Source organism: Gobio gobio (assembly GCF_949357685.1).
Source record: "Gobio gobio genome assembly, chromosome: 13".
NCBI classification, from domain to species: domain Eukaryota; kingdom Metazoa; phylum Chordata; class Actinopteri; order Cypriniformes; family Gobionidae; genus Gobio; species Gobio gobio.
In genome coordinates, this window is record NC_137106.1 from 614406 (window position 1) to 633356 (window position 18951).

The window sequence follows — 18951 nt, forward strand, 5'->3', positions numbered from 1 at the left end:
TGGATTAGCTGCAGTTCTTTCTAGCCGAATAATTAGGCCAGTTGAGTTCCAACCATCCCCCTGCGCACAGAATATCCCACAGGCACCGTGTCGAATGTGGACGAGGTCGAGCTGGAAGCCATATTAATCTTGGACTAAATCGGCCACCGTAGGAGTTAAAACGAAATCGGAATTGAGAGGAACAGAAACTAAAATTCACTGAATGGTCATATACCTTTTCACCACTAGATGGGGGAAAATATCACACAGTGTAGCTTTAAGGTTGCAAAAGTTAGTCATTCAAGAGCAGTGAGTGTCATAAAGGTTCATCAAACAACACAAGACAAACTCAGAGGCAGCAGCAGTTTATTGGACAGCTGTCACTTTAAGAGCGAACACGGATACGGTTACAGTTGCACAAACGTTCACTCGGTTTACACGCACACTCGTCAAGACGCTCATTTAGTACATACATGTGTGTGTATCTGACCATTGCAGCGCAATTTGTACTCGCAAGCTTTTTGTGAGATGGCCTGTGTGTGTGTGTGTGTGTGTGTGTGTGTGTGTGTGTGTGTGTGTGTGTGTCTCTCCAGACCGTGCGCGCAAGTGCGGTTTGAACACTGGCAAGACTTAAAAATACATGCAAATGATAAACTTTAGTGACGATGCGACACTGCCTCGATTGTGCAAATCCTGTGTCAACTGTGCCGCTGGATTTTAGTGCAGATGCGATGCTGATGTGAAGACATTTGAGCATTTTGAAAGGGATAGAGAGAGAGAGCGCGCACGCTGTGATTCACGCGCGCTGTTTGTGAACTTACGTCCCACAGAAAGTTTTCAAATGCGTAAGTTATTTAATATAGAAATATGAATTGTACCTCCCCTTCAGCATTATAATTATTTCCCCCGCGCTGGAAAGAGAATGAGACGGTGTCTGAATATCATGCCTTCGCTCTCACTGCAGGTGTTTATGAGTGTGAGCTGAGATCGGTTCATGAGATCGGCCTTTTTGGAGACCGCGATCAATCATCCAAAGCGATGATCGACCGATCGAGATCAGTTGCCGATCAATCGGAGCACCCCTAATTTTAATACCCTTGAAGTAAGTACAAACCACAGCTTCATAATGAATAGAGACGGTGTGAGTAATTCACACACACACACTCTCTCATTAATGCATTCAGATGAATGTAATGTAGGCCTACTGTGTTAATTTATCTGTATCTGATGTACAACAAACAGAAATCTGCCCTATAGACAATAACTGCTGAAAGAGAACTTACTCAAAAACCTTATGAGGGCAAAAAATAAATAAATAAATAAAATAATTGTTCATTATTCGTAATCGAGGTAAAATGTTGTAAAATGTTCAATTAATGGAGGTTTTTATTTCTGGTCAAATGGTTGCAGGCCCAGTCCCGCCTCACTCACCTTGGAGAGCCAGTTGCTGTACAGGATGGGTCTGTTGAGGGCTTTCTCACGGTCGATGTTGGGGAAGTGTTTGAGGGCGACCATGTCGATGTTCTCATCGGTCCAGCGTCTCTCCTCGTCCTCCACCAATCTGTCAGGAGAATCAGTGCACAATGGTGTGTGTGAGCTCATCTATTATTGCTCCGAGCTGATGAACGGCCCAAACCAGCGCTTCCGTTTGCCATTTCTCACGTGTCAGACAATCACAGTCTGGACCCCTGTAACAACTTAAAGGGTCACTTCAGCGATTTAGCATTAGGCTTTGTATCAGTAGAAACCCGGTAGTGTATTCAAATCATGGTACTTTCCCCCCTCATATCCCCCTGAGACGAGAGAATTACACATTTTATTTCTGGAAAAATTCCTCCGATGACGCAAATATCGTAATTTGAGTCATCTGAGGATGTTTTGTCCAGAGGCTAGAGACTCCAGCCACTAGATGGAGCTGCTCCGCATATCATCCGCCCACAGGGGAGAGATCTCACACACAGGATGAACACACACAGACGGCCACACGGACACTCATAACGGAGCGGTGCAGAGCAAAGTGAGGGTTTCAACTCTTCAATGAATTCCTGTGATAGTTTAGCTTCCATATGATCTGAAAACACTCCAGACTGGAGCTTAACGTTCCCTCAGCTCTGAGTGATGAAGGAGATCTGACTCTGCTGCATCTGTCACATGACTCTCGTTCGGCTCACTCACTTTAGTGAAAACACACGTTCAGTTTTTAACTGTAGTGTTTAATCTCTAACTGAACGAAATGATTGTATTACTCTGAAGATAAAGCAACGGTGTACGGAGTGGCCTCGTAGGGCGGGGAAGCAGTGCATTCTGGGAGTTGTTGTCTTTGGCTGCGTTCACACTGCAGGGCTTAATGCTCAATTCCGATTTTTTGAAAAAATGTGATTTTTTCGCAAGGTTGTTCACATTTCCAATTAAATGCGACCTTTTGTGATCTCCTGTGTGAACGTGAATGACCCAGAAGTGACCCGCATGCGCAGAAGAGAACTCAACGGTCAACGACGTCACTTGTTGTTTACGGAAGTAGCCAAATATGGGTGTCAGCATTGGAGTTCGTTTAGCTTTATTAAAGTTATTTTCGCAACGGAGCCAGCACCATTACAACCTTCTCATGTTAAGAAGAAAATTAAAAAAGAGGAGGAGAGCAAGGTTTTTGTTTAAAGGCTTTTTATTTTTCGCTGGCATTGGAGCCAGGATCGTCTGTAACCACGCTCGGCCATTTCGCTGGAAATGTTTTCAAAAACCGCCCGGTTCCGATAAGAGCCCTCGAGTTTGGCCTGAATAGAGCTGTCCCCCCAAATATTAATTAACTCCGAAATCTCGCTTCCCTTCCACTGACTGGTCTCCGCATCGTCCACCATAGTTGTTTATCTTCTCATTCCCGCCTACTTCAACGTACAATGATGACGTTTGTCGCGTATCAACGACGTGCGGGTCGGATACATGTGACCTGGCAGTTCAGACTGAAGACGCATTTCAAAAGATCGGATATGTATCGGATTTGGACCACATACCCAAGTGGCCTGGGTCGCATTTGAAAAGATCGGATCTGTGTCGTTCAGACTGTCATGAAAAGATCAGATACAGGTCGCATAAGGGCAAAAAAATCGGAATTGGGTCGTTTCAGCCTGCAGTGTGAACGCAGCCTTTCATCCACATGAGACAAATATTTATTGATTTTTATTTATTTTATTTATATAGCGCTTTTAACAATGCAGATTGTTTCAGAGCAGCTTTACAGTGTTAAACAGGAAAATAATGCAGCATAATTTGATTCGTCTGTACAGCCGTTCTGGAGAAAACTGTGATGTCATCAGTTAATTTCAATTATCAAACAGTGACAGTGTGGGCTTTACATCAGTAATTTAGTTGATATGGTTAATTTAGTTTAATAATTAGATTTATTTGGATATTTAGTTGAACATGTAGTGTCTCCAACTGAGCAAGACAAGCCAGAGGAAACAGTGGCAAGAAAACCAAAAAAAATACATTTTCCGTCTTTTCTCAGTCTAGAAGGCACCAAATTCAAATATAATTTCACTTTTCTACTGCATAAATGACCCAGTTTAAACACAAAGCTTAATGCTAAACCACTGAAGTGACCCTTTAAGCCCCTGTTTTGGAACCAAGCACACTAGAAGCAGCGTAAGCTCACCGGTCCTGGAAGAGTCTCAGCGCTTCATGAGCCCAGATGCGGATGAGCCCCTCGACCGGCAGCGTCTCCAGCGGCCGCAGCGCCTCGAAGATGCCCCGGACCCAGCGGGTCATCTCCCTCGGGGAGTAGATGTAGTGCGGCTGCGTGTCCTGCGTGAACCGCTCCTGCTCCGCAAAACAAACAGCATCTTTATCTGCACACGTTTCAGCTCAAGAGGTGTTGAAACCAGATCCAGAGCAAACCTGAGACATGGTGTAGAACTCCACCATAGCGGCGGTGAGCGGCTCGGCGAAGGTCCGCAGGGAAGGGATGAGCCTCAGCATGGCTCTGTTGAACGTGCCGTAGATCTGCGTGAGCGAGGCCGGCCCGGGATAGTCCACATACACCACCGGCACATGACGCAAGAACCTGCCAACGACACACCAGTTCACCCAGTTAACCCCACCCACTGTATAGTTGTCGTTTTCCTTTTGTAAGTATTTTTCTAGATAGTATCCATGTATGTGTTTTAAGCCCTGCCAGTTTGAAAATTAAAGCGATTTCAGACCATCAGATGTGTGTTATGTTGAACTAATGCCTGATATATTGTGCCAAACGAACACTCAGACAGAAGCTCACACATCTAGGGCTGTAATCAACCAAAGAAAATCTTGGTTGACTGAAGTCCTGAAATTTTCAACAAAAATCGACAAAACATTACGTTAGGAAAAAAAACGTTAAATGAATTAGCTGCGCACTGTGCGCAGTACTTGGTAGCCGTGTTGTCTGCCTAAATGAATTATAAATAAACATAAACTAGTAGGCTATTTGCAGTATATTAAATAGTTTTTGACCTGATTACTTTGCACTGAAATGAGGCTCTGACAGCGTTGCATCACGTGCACCTGCACAATATCATAGTACTATATTTTCGGAAATCATAGGCTATGTTGTCAACTAGATATCATCACAAGAACTTTTGAGGAATATGCAACATCATTTAGACAATTGTTTTTGTCATATGTATTATAATAACTGACAGACAGTCTCATTTCAGCCGCTCTGTGAACATGAGTTCAGCTCAGCTTCGCAGCTGAGACACGAATAGACTATTAACTTAAAGCTTTTACTCTTAAACACAAAAGGCACGTCCACTTTAATAAAAAAATTATATTTATTAAACAAGAGCAGAAAAACGCTCACAATTAAATAAATAACGTTAATATACAGAAAACTAGCCTTCTTCAATATGTCTCTTTTCCAGTGGGTTGGGCTAATCCAAAAGAAGTGGAAACAATGGGGGTGTTCTGAAGACTGACTGTTACCGGTGCTCTGAAAACACCCCCATTAGAAATTAGTGCTTTCCACCTGATGAAATGAACGCGGCCAAAAAAATCAACCAATCAGAATTTTGGTCGAGCCAGAACGTATCAGGTTTTTATTTTTGGTCAAATCGTTCCAGCCCCAGTCCTGCTGAGCTCCGAACGCCTATCCATGTTTTATACCTCAATGACATGCAAGAAAACAACCAAATAAAGGATTTCAAGAGAAAAAAAAAAGATTAACTTCCTTCCTGTCACATGAACTTCCTACCCTTACTTCCAGGAAGCATAGCGAAGGCAAACCCTCCCAGAGAAAGGCTATTTTCATGTTACTAATAAGTATTTTTTCGTTGACATATATCTATATCTACATAATCGTGAAGGTCTCTAGAATCATCCAAACAAAACAATTCTTACAAGAGATCTATCGTTTTTAGTACACTTACTCAAAAGTCTAAGCGGCAGCTATAGTTGCCGGAGGGGAAATGCCTTGTAAGTACATATAATGGGGAAATGTGCTGTTAACAGGTTCATAAATCAAGGGTGTTGGTCTTTAGTGCTTTTTGCTTTCATAATATCCCACCTAAAACAGTTCACCCAAAAATAAACATTAGCCCATGATTTACTTCCTCAAGTCATCTGAGGTGTGTGTGACATTCTTCTCTCAGACGAATAAAATTATATTTTTATAGAGTATATATTATATTTAGAGTTATATTACTAAAGTTCAGGCTAATCCAAGCATTAGAATTGGATTCATAGTTGCTCTGTTTTTGAAGTCCATAAAAAGTGCATCTGTGTGTCATATAACTGCTCCAGCGGCTCTGGGGTGTTAATAAAGGCCTTCTGAAGCGAATCCACGCGTTTGAGGAAGAAAAATATCCATATTTTATCAGAGGAGACAGAGCCTTTGCTATTGCCGGATTATATCAGATCGGCTCAGTCTGTAACCACTTTAAAATCTTCTCTTAAAACCTACTTTTTCTCTATAGCTTTTAATTTACTGTGATTTTATGTCTTAAATGTTGGGCTATGTCCTTGTTTCTTTAACTTGTGTATTGTTCAGCACTTTGGTCAGCCATGTTTGCAGTGTTTAAATGCGCTATATAAATAAACCAAACTTGAAACTATATGACACACAGATGCACTTTTTATGGTCTTCAAAAACAGAGCAACTATGAATCCAATTCTAATGCTGGGATTAGCCTGGACTTCTGTAATATAACTCAGATTTTATTCGTCTGAGAGAAGAATGTCACACACACCTCAGATGACTTGAGGGAGAGGAAATCATGGGCTAATTTTAATTTTTGGGTGAACTATCCCTTTAAGGCGTCGCTGAACACACAGCCGTCATGTGAGCAGTGGCTGACCTGTAGGAGAGCGGCTTCCTGCCCGGGTCAGTGGGAGGATTACAGGCGCCGACGAACTGGATCCGCTCCAGCTTCACCCACGTCTGGTCTGCGGTGCGGTAGAAGCCGCCGTGCTCCACCATCTGAACACAACACACACACGGGTTACACACACACACACACACACACACCGGAGCGAGCCGAACACACACTGACGCCGCACCTGTCTGATGAAGGAGATGACCCGCTGCGTGCCGTACTTGTCCATGTCGGGCAGGTTGATCTCGTCGCAGAACAGCACCAGCCACTTGCCCAGCTGCACCGGGGCCAGAACCACACCGCTGGGGGTCCGGCGGTACTCGCAGTAATGATCGAACGTCTTCAGCAGCAGCTCAGGGGTCGTGGCACTGGAGAAGTTCAGACCCACCACCTGGACAAACACACGAGAGCAGGGCCGCTTAGCCCTCCTGCACGCCTCCATTCTGGGTGCACTCATTATGGTCCGGGTCAAACTGACCCTAAGTGACCTATCGTAAGCCCCTCCCCTCGAACGCAGATGAGCCAATAGCAGTTGAGTATCAGTTGCGCTGGGACCAGAACTCGGACATCTTTTGGTTTCAGCGCCATAGAGAAACATTGTAGAATCTGAAGCTGTCATCGGTTTAATGGTGTTTATGCTACAGAAATGCTAAACGTCGTGCCTGAGGAACTGTAACACTGACTCCAGCGATCGAGAGGAGTTTCTGTTCGTCAAACTCTCGTTAAGTTACGATTAAAGTCCCTGCTAACATACAAACCGAAATAACTAACTGTTCTCACGTCATGTAACACTGTAGGTCAAAAACACATTTCAGTGCCTCTCCATATTAAACTGGTTATATGTAAATTAATGTAATTTTAGATATGTTTAAGGTCTACATTATCTCTTATTTTGATGGGTATTATAGTCTACGGGTAACGTAAGCAAGAGCTCACGCAGTTTATCGGAGTTGTTTTGCAAAGTTTACCAGTTATTAACTTCACCCCTGAAAAGGCATAAGCTCTGTATATGTGTGTTTACTGTTAGTTGTGTGAGTGTTTATTGTGTAATTTGCTGTGTGTGTTAATGCTAATGCAACGGAGAGAGAGAGTTTGTGAATGAGACGTTAATGCACACTTCTTATGCTTTGTTTGTTCTGCTCTTACGATGATTTTTTGGAGTGAAAAAGGACAAACTTGATAAACCATCAGTTAAGTTTGGCCATCATTCAGACGGGGTATACGCTACAATCTGTGTACAAAATACGAGCGTGGTCATAGATGTATACGTAGATGCCTCATTAGCGACTACACGGATCAGTAGAAAGAGGCATCTACGATCGATATATCTATAACCAGGCTCATAATTTGAGCTCACTCAGCGGAAGTTATGTCTGAGCTCAGAGATGATCACGCTCGTCTGATAAGAGGTAAAATAATATCATAAATACTGCTGGGTTTCTCTCAGAAGCTGATGGTTTGTCTAGATCAGACCCTTATTCATCATCTGGTGTCGTTTAAAGCTGCACTGAAACTGACCCGTTTGGAGCCCATTGAAGTCCATTATAAGGAGAAAAACCCTGGAAAGTTCTCATCAAAAACCTTCATTTCTTTTCGACTGCAGAAAGAAAGACATGCACATCTTGGATGACATGAGGGTGAGGAAACTATCAGCAAAAGTTTATTTAAAAGTGAACTAATCCTTTAATGAGTTTTGTGCGTGTTGAGTGAGAATCAACTGCTGTATTCATTTTGTTCTGTTGCCACATTTGCCGGATTCACGTAATTTATTGAACTTCGGAACAGCAGCATATACTGAAAAGAGCAAAATCATGATATCGTACTGTTTGAAATAAAATATATACCGTTTTTTTCCCAGTATACCGAGCATCCCTATCACGAACATAACAGTACTTTTGTGTGTATATGTCAAAACACATCAGCGTGTTGAAATGTTGCATGCATGTTCATGACCCTAAATGAGAGTCACAATTTAAAGAAAAAAAACTTACATTTTTGAGAACTTAAAGGGTTAGTTCAGCCAAAACTGTAAATTGTGTGATTAATGACTGAGCCTCATGTGGTTGGACACCCGTCAGACCTCCGTTCATCTTCAGACACAAATGAAGATATTTTAGTGGAAATCTGATGCTCTGAAAGGCCTCCATTGGCTCAACTTTACACTCTCAAGACCCTTAAAAGACACTAAAGACTAAAGTTACAAAGTCCATCTCACTACAGCGGCTCTACAATAACTTTATGAAGACGAGAATAGTTTCTGTGCGCAAAAAAACCCTAAATAACGACTTATATAGTGATGACGATTTCAAAACACGGCCTCATGAAGCTTCGGAGCGTAATGAATCAGTGAGTCGATTCAGCAGTTCAGAGCGTTATGAATCAATGAGTCGATTCAGCAGTTCAGAGCGTTATGAATCAATGAGTCGATTCAGCGGTTCAGAGCGTTATGAATCAGTGAGTCGATTCAGCAGTTCAGAGCGTTATGAATCAGTGAGTCGATTCAGCAGTTCAGAGCGTTATGAATCAGTGAGTCGATTCAGCGGTTCAGAGCGTTATGAATCAATGAGTCGATTCAGCAGTTCAGAGCGTTATGAATCAGTGAGTCGATTCAGCGGTTCAGAGCGTTATGAATCAGTGAGTCGATTCAGCAGTTCAGAGCGTTATGAATCAGTGAGTCGATTCAGCGGTTCAGAGCGTTATGAATCAGTGAGTCGAATCAGCAGTTTGACACGCGATCCGAATCATGAATCGACTCACTGATTCATAACGCTTCGAAGCTTCATGAGGCCGTGTTTTGAAATCGTCATCACTATATAAGTCGTTATTTAGGGTTTTTTTGCGCACAGAAACTATTCTCGTCTTCATAAAGTTATTGTAGAGCCGCTGTAGTGAGATGGACTTTGTAACTTTAGTCTTTAGTGTCTTTTAAGGGTCTTGAGAGTGTAAAGTTGAGCCAATGGAGGCCTTTCAGAGCATCAGATTTACACTAAAATATCTTCATCTGTGTCTGAAGATGAACGGAGGTCTGACAGGTGTCCAACCACATGAGGCTCAGTCATTAATGACACAATCTACATTTTTGGGTGAACTAACCCTTTAAGAATCAAAACGGGTCGAATTGACCCGCCACATAACACAGGGGTTAACGTGTCCTGACCTCCATGTCGGGCAGGGCTCTGAGTGCGCTGAAGAGGGTCATGGTTTTCCCGGATCCGGGCGGCCCACAGAGCACCAGCGGCTTGTGTTCGGCCAGCCAGGTGTAGAGAAGAGCCTCGTGCCGCACAGTGTCCAGCGTGGGCACCACCACATCCGGCGACGCCACCTTGTGCGTCTCCACCTCGATCTGAGGCACCTTCCCCTGCCACGACTGCCACTCGCCCATGATGGACACCTCATAGTCGATGATGGGCACGTTGGGCGCAGAGGGCAGAGTCACAGTGGTGATGCGGCGGATGTATTCCCCCAGCTCCGCCCTCATCTTCAGCCGGCTGTCGCCCGAGAACGACCACAGCACGGCGTAGATGAGGTATTTCTGCACACAGGGTAAAGGTTAGCACGCAGGACACACACTTCCTGTCGCGGTTGCAGACTAGCGGCTCACACACACCTGCATGTACTTCTCCAGCTGCTCGATGGGCATGGGGAAGTCGGGGTGGTTGTTGTTGTAGAGCGCCACGTTGCGGCAGGCCTGGTGGAGCATGGAGAAGAGCGAGCTCAAGGAGCGCAGGCGCGTGAAGTCCATGATGTGCTCCATCTTTGAGGCGTGCTCCAGCGCTTTGATGACCAGCCCGGTGGAGGTGAAATACGGCTGCAGGATGGCAGAGGCGTCTCTCTGGATCTGTGGAACACACACACAGAGACACACACACACAGACACACACACAGAGACACACACACACAGACACACACACAGACACACACACAGAGACACACACACACAGACACACACACACAGACACACACACACAGACACACACACACAGACACACACACACAGACACACACACAGACACACACACAGAGACACACACACACAGACACACACACAGACACACACACAGACACACACACAGACACACACACAGACACACACACAGACACACACACAGACACACACAGACACACACAGACACACACAGACACACACAGACACACACAGACACACACAGACACAGACACACACAGAGACACACAGACACACACAGACACACACAGACACAGACACACAGACACAGACACACACAGACACACACAGACACACACAGACACACAGACACAGACACACACAGACACACAGACACACACAGACACAGACACACAGACACACAGACACACAGACACACAGACACACAGACACACAGACACACACACAGACAGACACACACAGACACACACAGACACACAGACACACAGACACACAGACACACAGACACACACACAGACAGACACACAGACAGACACAGACAGACACACACAGACACACACACACACACACAGACACACACACACACACAGACACACACAGACACACACAGAGACACACAGAGACACACAGAGACACACAGAGACACACAGAGACACACAGAGACACACACACAGGAGTGAAGGACAGGGAGGGATAATAAACATCATCTAAGACATTATTGATATATCAGACTACAAAAAAGTATGTGAACCGCTTGCAGAATCTGTGAAAATGGGAATAATTTTAACTAAATAAGGTTATTTTTTATTTACTACTGTCCTGAATAAGATATTTCACATAAAAAATGTTTACATATAGTCCACAAGACAAAAAAATAGCTGAATTTATTAAAGCAGTGACTCTCAGTGCTGTGTGTCGTTCCCTGGATGTTTCTCTGATGTTCTCGAGTCCCGTGTTTGTCCTGAGCAGTTAACCTGCCCAATCCTCCAGCTCCTGCACATTCCTCTTCTGCATACTTGACCCTCTCCAGCAATGACTATGATTTTAAGATCCATCTTTTCACACTGAGGACATTTGAGGGACTCAAACACAACGACTTAAAAAGGTTCAAACATTCACTGATGCTCCAGAAGGAAACACAACGCGAAAACGTTTGAACAGGATGAAGAGGTTTTCTTATTTTGTTTAAATATAATTCTTTTTTCATTTAGTACTGCCCTTCAGAAGCAACAGAAGATACTTGCATGTTTCCCAGAAGACAAATTAAGTACAATTTACCTGATTTTCAAATTCAATAGGTTTTCACCCCCGGCTTTATTACAGTCGTTTTTTATGGAAAGTAATTAGGGCTGAACGATTAATTGCATTTGCGATAATATCGCGATATGATAAAACACGATTTCCTAACCGCAAAGGCTGCGATTACAGTCTGGTCACGTGACACGCGAGAGTAAAGTCTGCAGAAGAAGCAACTTGGCACGTTACACATGCCTGGCCTAAAAGGGAGAAAAACTGTGTGTGTTTGATCTATCTAATATTGTGTTGTTCATACTATAGGCTACAGTAGAGGCGGGAGAAAAGATTCTTCTCCAATGATTCTGGATCGATTCTGAGCTTAGATTTTAACTGCAGGTGCGCGGTGGCGCTGCGTGTGTTTTAGAAACACCCGTATTCTGATTGCTTCCATTATCTCTCTCTTTCTCTCTCTCTCTCACACACACACACACACACGAACCATAAAATAATATTTCATAACGTCCGGAACGGTTGACGCCGCGAATCGCAATGACATTCGCAGGCTTCTTTGCACAGGATATGCGCTGTGAGAAACTGATGTCACGCTTACAGTGTGTGTTCTCGCCCGCCGGTGTTTTCCTTACACACACTCAACGAAGGCTTCATTCATGTCGTTAGGAATGCAGTGTGTGCGTATATTAAAAAATAAGTAACTCACTGACAGAAGGCTTTCCATTTCAAATGCTCACGCGGCGCTTTGTGAAGAGTGCTCGAGCGCGTGTCTGTGTGAGTCTCAAAACGCTTTTATGACGCAAAATTAATGTAAACACCGTCAGTAATTTCATAATGAATTAATCAGACAGGGCAAAAACATCTTATATTTCAAAAGAGATCTGTGCATTAGTGTGAAAGCAGGTGTCTATGATGTCATGATTAATAATCAAACAACAGTAAAGCTGAGAAAGAGAAAAATCACTCACAGTTCAGACACTCTTAAACACTGAAAGCACTCTTTGTTCATTGCTTGTAATATGTTTTTTATTCCTCTTTATGATTTACTAGATTATGTTTTGCAGCTATATTAGTTTATACATTTAAAATTATTAACATGCAATTGTTTTAATTAAAATGTTATAATGTCCTAGTTATTTTAAAAAGCTTATAATTACATATATCATAATAAAAAACATTTTAAGTTTTTAATAAATTAATAAGATTAATTAATAAGGAAAAAGTTCAAGAATTGTTTTGGAATCGGATCGTGAGGAACCAATTCAAGATTTCCACCATTACTATACAATGATGTATTGTTGAATAATACAGAAGATAAAGAGTTTAAAAAATAATCGCATATTAAATCGCAATCGCAATATTGGTAAAAAAAAAAATAAAAAATTCGCAATTAGATTTTTTCCCAAAATCGTTCAGCCCTAAAAGTAATGTTACAATATTTTGTTACTTCATAAAAAGTAATTAATTACGGTAGTTTTTATGGAAAGTATTGTTACAATATTGCGTTACTTTATAAAAAGTAATAATTACGGTCGTTTTTATGGAAAGAATTGTTACAATATTGCGTTACTTTATAAAAAGTAATAATTACGGTCGTTTTTATGGAAAGTATTGTTACAATATTGCGTTACTTTATAAAAAGTGATAATTACGGTCGTTTTTATGGAAAGTATTGTTACAATATTGCGTTATCGTATTAAAAGTAACTAATTAGGGTAGTTTTTATGTAAAGTATTGTTACAATATTTCGTTACTTCATAAAAAGTAACTAATTACGGTAGTTTTTATGGAAAGTAATGTTACAATATTTCGTTACTTCATAAAAAGTAACTAATTACGGTAGTTTTTATGGAAAGTAATGTTACAATATTTTGTTACTTCATAAAAAGTAACTAATTACGGTAGTTTTTATGGAAAGTAATGTTACAATATTTCGTTACTTCATAAAAAGTAACTAATTACGGTAGTTTTTATGGAAAGTATTGTTACAATATTGCGTTACTGTATAAAAAGTAACTAATTACGGTAGTTTTTATGGAAAGTACTGTTACAATATTGCGTTACTGTATAAAAAGTAACTAATTACGGTAGTTTTTATGGAAAGTAATGTTACAATATTGCGTTACTGTATTAAAAGTAACTAATTACGGTAGTTTTTATGGAAAGTATTGTTACAATATTGCGTTACTGTATAAAAAGTAAATCTTAAAATCATACAGTCATTGCTGGAGAGGGTTCAAATATGAAAAAGAGGCTGGAAAACTGAAGAATGTGCAGGAGCTGGAGGATTTTTCTGGAGAACATTGGGCAGTTTAACTGCTCCACACACACACACACACACACACACACACGGATCATCCAGGGAACGACACAGCACTGAGAATCACTGGTTCAGAAACGTTATTTTAATAAATTCAGCTTTTTTTTTGTCTTGTGGACTATATGTAAACATTTATGTAAATATTTTATTCAGGACCGTACTAAATTAAAAACAACCTAAAATGATTCCCATTTTCACAGATTCTGCAAGCGGTTCACATCCTTTTCCACTGTATATGAGCCATAAAAGCCTGATTTCTCTAAAGTGTACCTGCAGCATAGGTGAGGCGGCCTCGTCGCCCTCGTCCTCCGTGGCCTTCCTCATGCGCAGGGCTTCGTCTTCGCCCTCGTCCAATGGGATGCTCCGCAGCCGCGCCAGGAAGTTGTTGAAGATCATGTCTGTGCTGAGAACGTCCTCGCTGAACCAGACCATCCCGCAGCGAGACACGGTGGCCAGAGTGGCGTACTTCAGGTCCTGTACCTCGAACATGATGCGCACCTGTGTGACGAGAGCATCATCAGCATCATCATCATCATCATCATCATCACAGCACAGAGGTCAGAGGTCGTACGTTGGGCGGCAGGCTGAGGCGCTCTCCGTTGGGAAGAGTCAGGAGTTTGTTGTCGTCCAGCACAGAGTTGAGATTCTCCACCCATTCGGGATCCACGTCACCGTCGAAGATGATCCACTGCCTCTTCTGCAGCTCTCCACGGACGTTATCGATGATCCTACACACACACACACACACACACACACACACACATTTATTTATGATTTAATGCCATATCAGCAGCAATGGCTATATTCATGGCAATCAACAGTATCACTTCAATACATTGTTTACAATAATTTAACAATTTTGTCCTAAAAACAATCACTACACAAAATCAGTTATATACACCAATAACAACAACAGCAATAATAACACCAATTACATAGAATCTTTCAATTTAAAGGGTTAGTTCACCCAAAAATGAAAATTCTGTCATTAATTACTCACCCTCATTTGTCGTTACAAAGTCCATCTCACCACAGTGACTCTACAATAATCTTACGATGCGACGACAATAGTTTTTGTGCGCAAAAAAAAAATCTAAATACCGCCTTTATCCAGCTTGTTCTTGTCTTCCGTGTGTGTCTCCACGACGCATGCGTGAGAATATGAGCAGATCCGGCGTTCGGACACATGACCCAGAAGAGATTTGTTTACGAGCAGAGGAAGACGAGCGTATCTCAGCTGTTGAATTCTACACTGATCGTGCTTTAGGTCTCGCTGTAGTTCTCAAAATGGGGCTAAAGTGGCATTTCATGGATTCCCGAACGCCGGATCTGCTCATATTCTCACGCATGCGTCGTGGAGACACACACGGAAGACAAGAACAAGCTGGATAAAGGCGTTATTTTGATTTTTTTTCGCACAAAAACTATTGTCGTCGCTTCGTAAGATTATTGTAGAGTCACTGTGGTGAGATGGACTTTGTAACGACGTTTTTAGTGCCTTTTATGGGTCTTGTGAGTGTAAATGTACTGAATGCCAATGGAGGCCTATCTGAAGCCTTTCTCAGCATCAGCTTTACACTAAAATATCTTCATTTGTGTCTGAAGATGAACGGAGGTCTGACGGGTGTCCAACCACATGAGGCTCAGTCATTAATCACACAATTGACACTTTTGGGTGAACTAACCCTTTAATATTATGCTGGTAACTATAGGATGTTCAGTTTTCAAAGAATCAAGTGCTTGTAGGCAGGATTTAGAATCTGTGCAAAATAAAAAGTTACGCACACACACGCACACACACACACACTGAGAGCTGAGAGACGCCACTCACTTCCGGAGCACGTGTGTGAAGAGCCCGTCGGTCCACTCTCGAGTGTTGGGGTCCAGTGTGCCGTACAGGTGGTCTTTGCTGATGGCTTTGGGGTCGATGATGTGAGCCACGCCCTCTAACCCCTCCAGCCGCTCCAGGGCTTTGAGCAGAACTCTCCAGGCCATGGTCTTCCCACTGCCGGAGGGCCCGACCATCATCAGCCCGTGATTGATCTGGGTGATCTGGTACAGCTGCAGGACCTGAGGAACACCAGGATGGTACAATATTATAAAACTCAAGCTCATTTTATATGGAAAAATATATTATGACTGTTACAATTTTTACAGATGTCCGTGTTTTTGTTGATGCACATAAATGTACATCTGCATCCTCCTAACTCAAGCTACTACTACTGTCAACTCGCTGTCAAATGTGCATTTCTAAGAGACAAAACATGTAATATTAATAATACTGCAGCTGAAGATATATGCCAAAGTCAGGCGACACAAACCTGTTTCATGACTAGAAACAATATCACCTATTAGAACATGCAGAAACTAAGACATTCATTTTTTCTATTAAGAAATGTATTTTGTTAACCCTCTGGGGTTCTTCATTTATAGTCACACTCAGGACCTTCAGGTCAAAAATGACCCCCATAGGAAATGAACGGAAATAAGTTTTTTTGTGCATATAATCGACAAATCAGCCAGAATGCAGAAAAAAGACTCAGCAGTGAAGATCTCTAAAACATCAAGAGTGCAAAACAGACAAAAAAAACTCACACACACACTTATACACACAAAAACACACGCACACACAAATTAACGCGTGCCATTCCAAAAGCTAATTTTTTGTGTGTGTGTGTGAGAGTTTTTTTTGTCTGTTTTGCACTCTTGATGTTTTAGAGATTCTGCCCTTCACTGTTGAGTCTTTTTTCTGCATCCTGGCTGATTTGTAGATTGGCAAAAATATGAAAATACAGTTTTTTTGTGCATACAATTTCCCGTTCATTTCCTATGGGGGTCATTTTTGACCCGAAGGTCTTGAGTGTGACTATTTTTTTTTTACGACCACTTAGACTTTTCAAATCCTGTCCCAGTTGTTTTGGGTGTTCATATACCAAGTGCCAATAAAGTCACCAAGTTTCAGACCATTCCGATGAAGCTACGATTTTTAACATTTTTTTATAGAACAATTTGGGTCATTTTTGACCCGAAGAACCGCACAGGGTTAAGGAAAAGTGTGTGCAAGCAATTCAAAAACATGAAGAGTTTGTCATATGACAATAAAGAGTAGTTTAAAACCACAATTAACAGTCTGGTTTCTACAACCTTCACTTAGGAGCAAAAATCTGCCTTTAAATTTGAAAGAAATAAATATTTGACAATTATCGTGATAATTATTGAAATCGACTGATATGAAAAGATTTTAATCGAGATCACTTTTTGGCCATATCGCCCTGCCCTATCTCAAGCACACATTTAAACCACCTAATATTGTGGTAAGATTGCACAATTGATCAACTTTTTATACCAAATCAACGCATTTCAAATGGTCATGGATTATTTCTCATTGTCCAACAGAAGCTCTGCATTCTTACCTTCTCCACCCACATGCTGCCCACATCGTCTCCGTCTCCGTAGGTGAGGTACATCTCCGCACACACCTTCTTCAGCTCCTCCCTCAGCGCCGTCATCTCGCCCCGCAGGTACTGGACCCCGGGGAACACGTCGGAGAGCAGGCTGAAGAGCAGAGGGATGTCCTCCGCCACCAGCTTCGGCACCATCGTCTCACACACACTCTGGATCAGGATCTGAGGACGAGGAGGAGGAGGAGGAGGAGGAGGAGGAGGAAGAGGAGGAGGAGGAGGAGTCAAGCTTATTTATATAGCGCTTTTAACAATGCAGATTGTTTCAGAGCAGCTTTACAGTGTTAAACAGGAAAATAATGCAGCATAATTTTATTCAGCTGTTCTGGAGAAAACGCTGATGTCATCAGTTCATTTCAATTATCATACAGTGACAGTGTGGGCTTTAGATCAATAATTTAGTTTATATGGTTAATTTAGTTTAATAATTTGATTTATTGGGATATTTAGTTGAAAATTTACAAAAGTTTAGTCCCCAACTGAGCAAGCCAAGCCAGAGGCAACAATGGCAAGGAAACCAAAACCCCATAAAAACTACTGTAATTACTTTTTATACAGTAACGCAATATTGTAACAGTACTTTCCATAAAAACTACCGTAATTAGTTACTTTATACAGTAACGCAATATTGTAACAGTACTTTCCATAAAAACTACCGTAATTAGTTACTTTTTATACAGTAACGCAATATTGTAACAGTACTTTCCATAAAAACTACCGTAATTAGTTACTTTTTATACAGTAACGCAATATTGTAACAATACTTTCCATAAAAACTACCGTAATTAGTTACTTTTTATACAGTAACGCAATATTGTAACAGTACTTTCCATAAAAACTATCGTAATTAGTTACTTTTTATACAGTAACGCAATATTGTAACAATACTTTCCATAAAAACTACCGTAATTAGTTACTTTTTATACAGTAACGCAATATTGTATCAGTACTTTCCATAAAAACTACCGTAATTAGTTACTTTTTATACAGTAACGCAATATTGTAACAGTACTTTCCATAAAAACTACCTTAATTAGTTACTTTTTATACAGTAACGCAATATTGTAACAGTACTTTCCATAAAAACTACCGTAATTAGTTACTTTTTATACAGTAACGCAATATTGCAACATTACTTTCCATAAAAACTACCGTAATTAGTTACTTTTTATACAGTAACGCAATATTGTAACAGTACTTTCCATAAAAACTACCGTAATTAGTTACTTTTTATAACGTAACGCAATATTGTAACATTACTTTCCATAAAAACTACCGTAATTAGTTACTTTTTATACAGTAACGCAATATTGTAACATTACTTTCCAAAAAAACTACCGTAATTAGTTACTTTTTATACAGTAACGCAATATTGTAACAGTACTTTCCATAAAAACTACCGTAATTAGCTACTTTTTATAACGTAACGCAATATTGTAACATTACTTTCCATAAAAACTACCGTAATTAGTTACTTTTTATACAGTAACGCAATATTGTAACAGTACTTTCCATAAAAACTACTGTAATTAGTTACTTTTTATAACGTAACGCAATATTGTAACAGTACTTTCCATAAAAACTACCGTAATTAGTTACTTTTTATAACGTAACGCAATATTGTAACATTACTTTCCATAAAAACTACCGTAATTAGTTACTTTTTATACAGTAACG

At 41.2% G+C, this 18951-nt stretch overlaps 1 protein-coding gene across 1 annotated transcript in view; it reads right to left on the reverse strand.

The window, feature by feature from the left end:
* dync1h1 (dynein, cytoplasmic 1, heavy chain 1) overlaps positions 1–18951 on the reverse strand; it is a 132340-nt gene that overhangs the window by 64676 nt on the left and 48713 nt on the right. The window contains exons 29-39 of the mRNA XM_079833960.1: positions 17227–17439; positions 15645–15883; positions 14385–14541; positions 14084–14311; positions 9928–10158; positions 9478–9852; positions 6505–6711; positions 6303–6424; positions 3871–4036; positions 3629–3792; positions 1411–1540 (exon numbers count right to left, since the gene is read on the reverse strand). Coding sequence (XP_079690086.1) covers positions 1411–1540; positions 3629–3792; positions 3871–4036; positions 6303–6424; positions 6505–6711; positions 9478–9852; positions 9928–10158; positions 14084–14311; positions 14385–14541; positions 15645–15883; positions 17227–17439 — 2232 coding nt within the window. The remainder of the gene's footprint in view (positions 1–1410; positions 1541–3628; positions 3793–3870; positions 4037–6302; positions 6425–6504; positions 6712–9477; positions 9853–9927; positions 10159–14083; positions 14312–14384; positions 14542–15644; positions 15884–17226; positions 17440–18951) is intronic.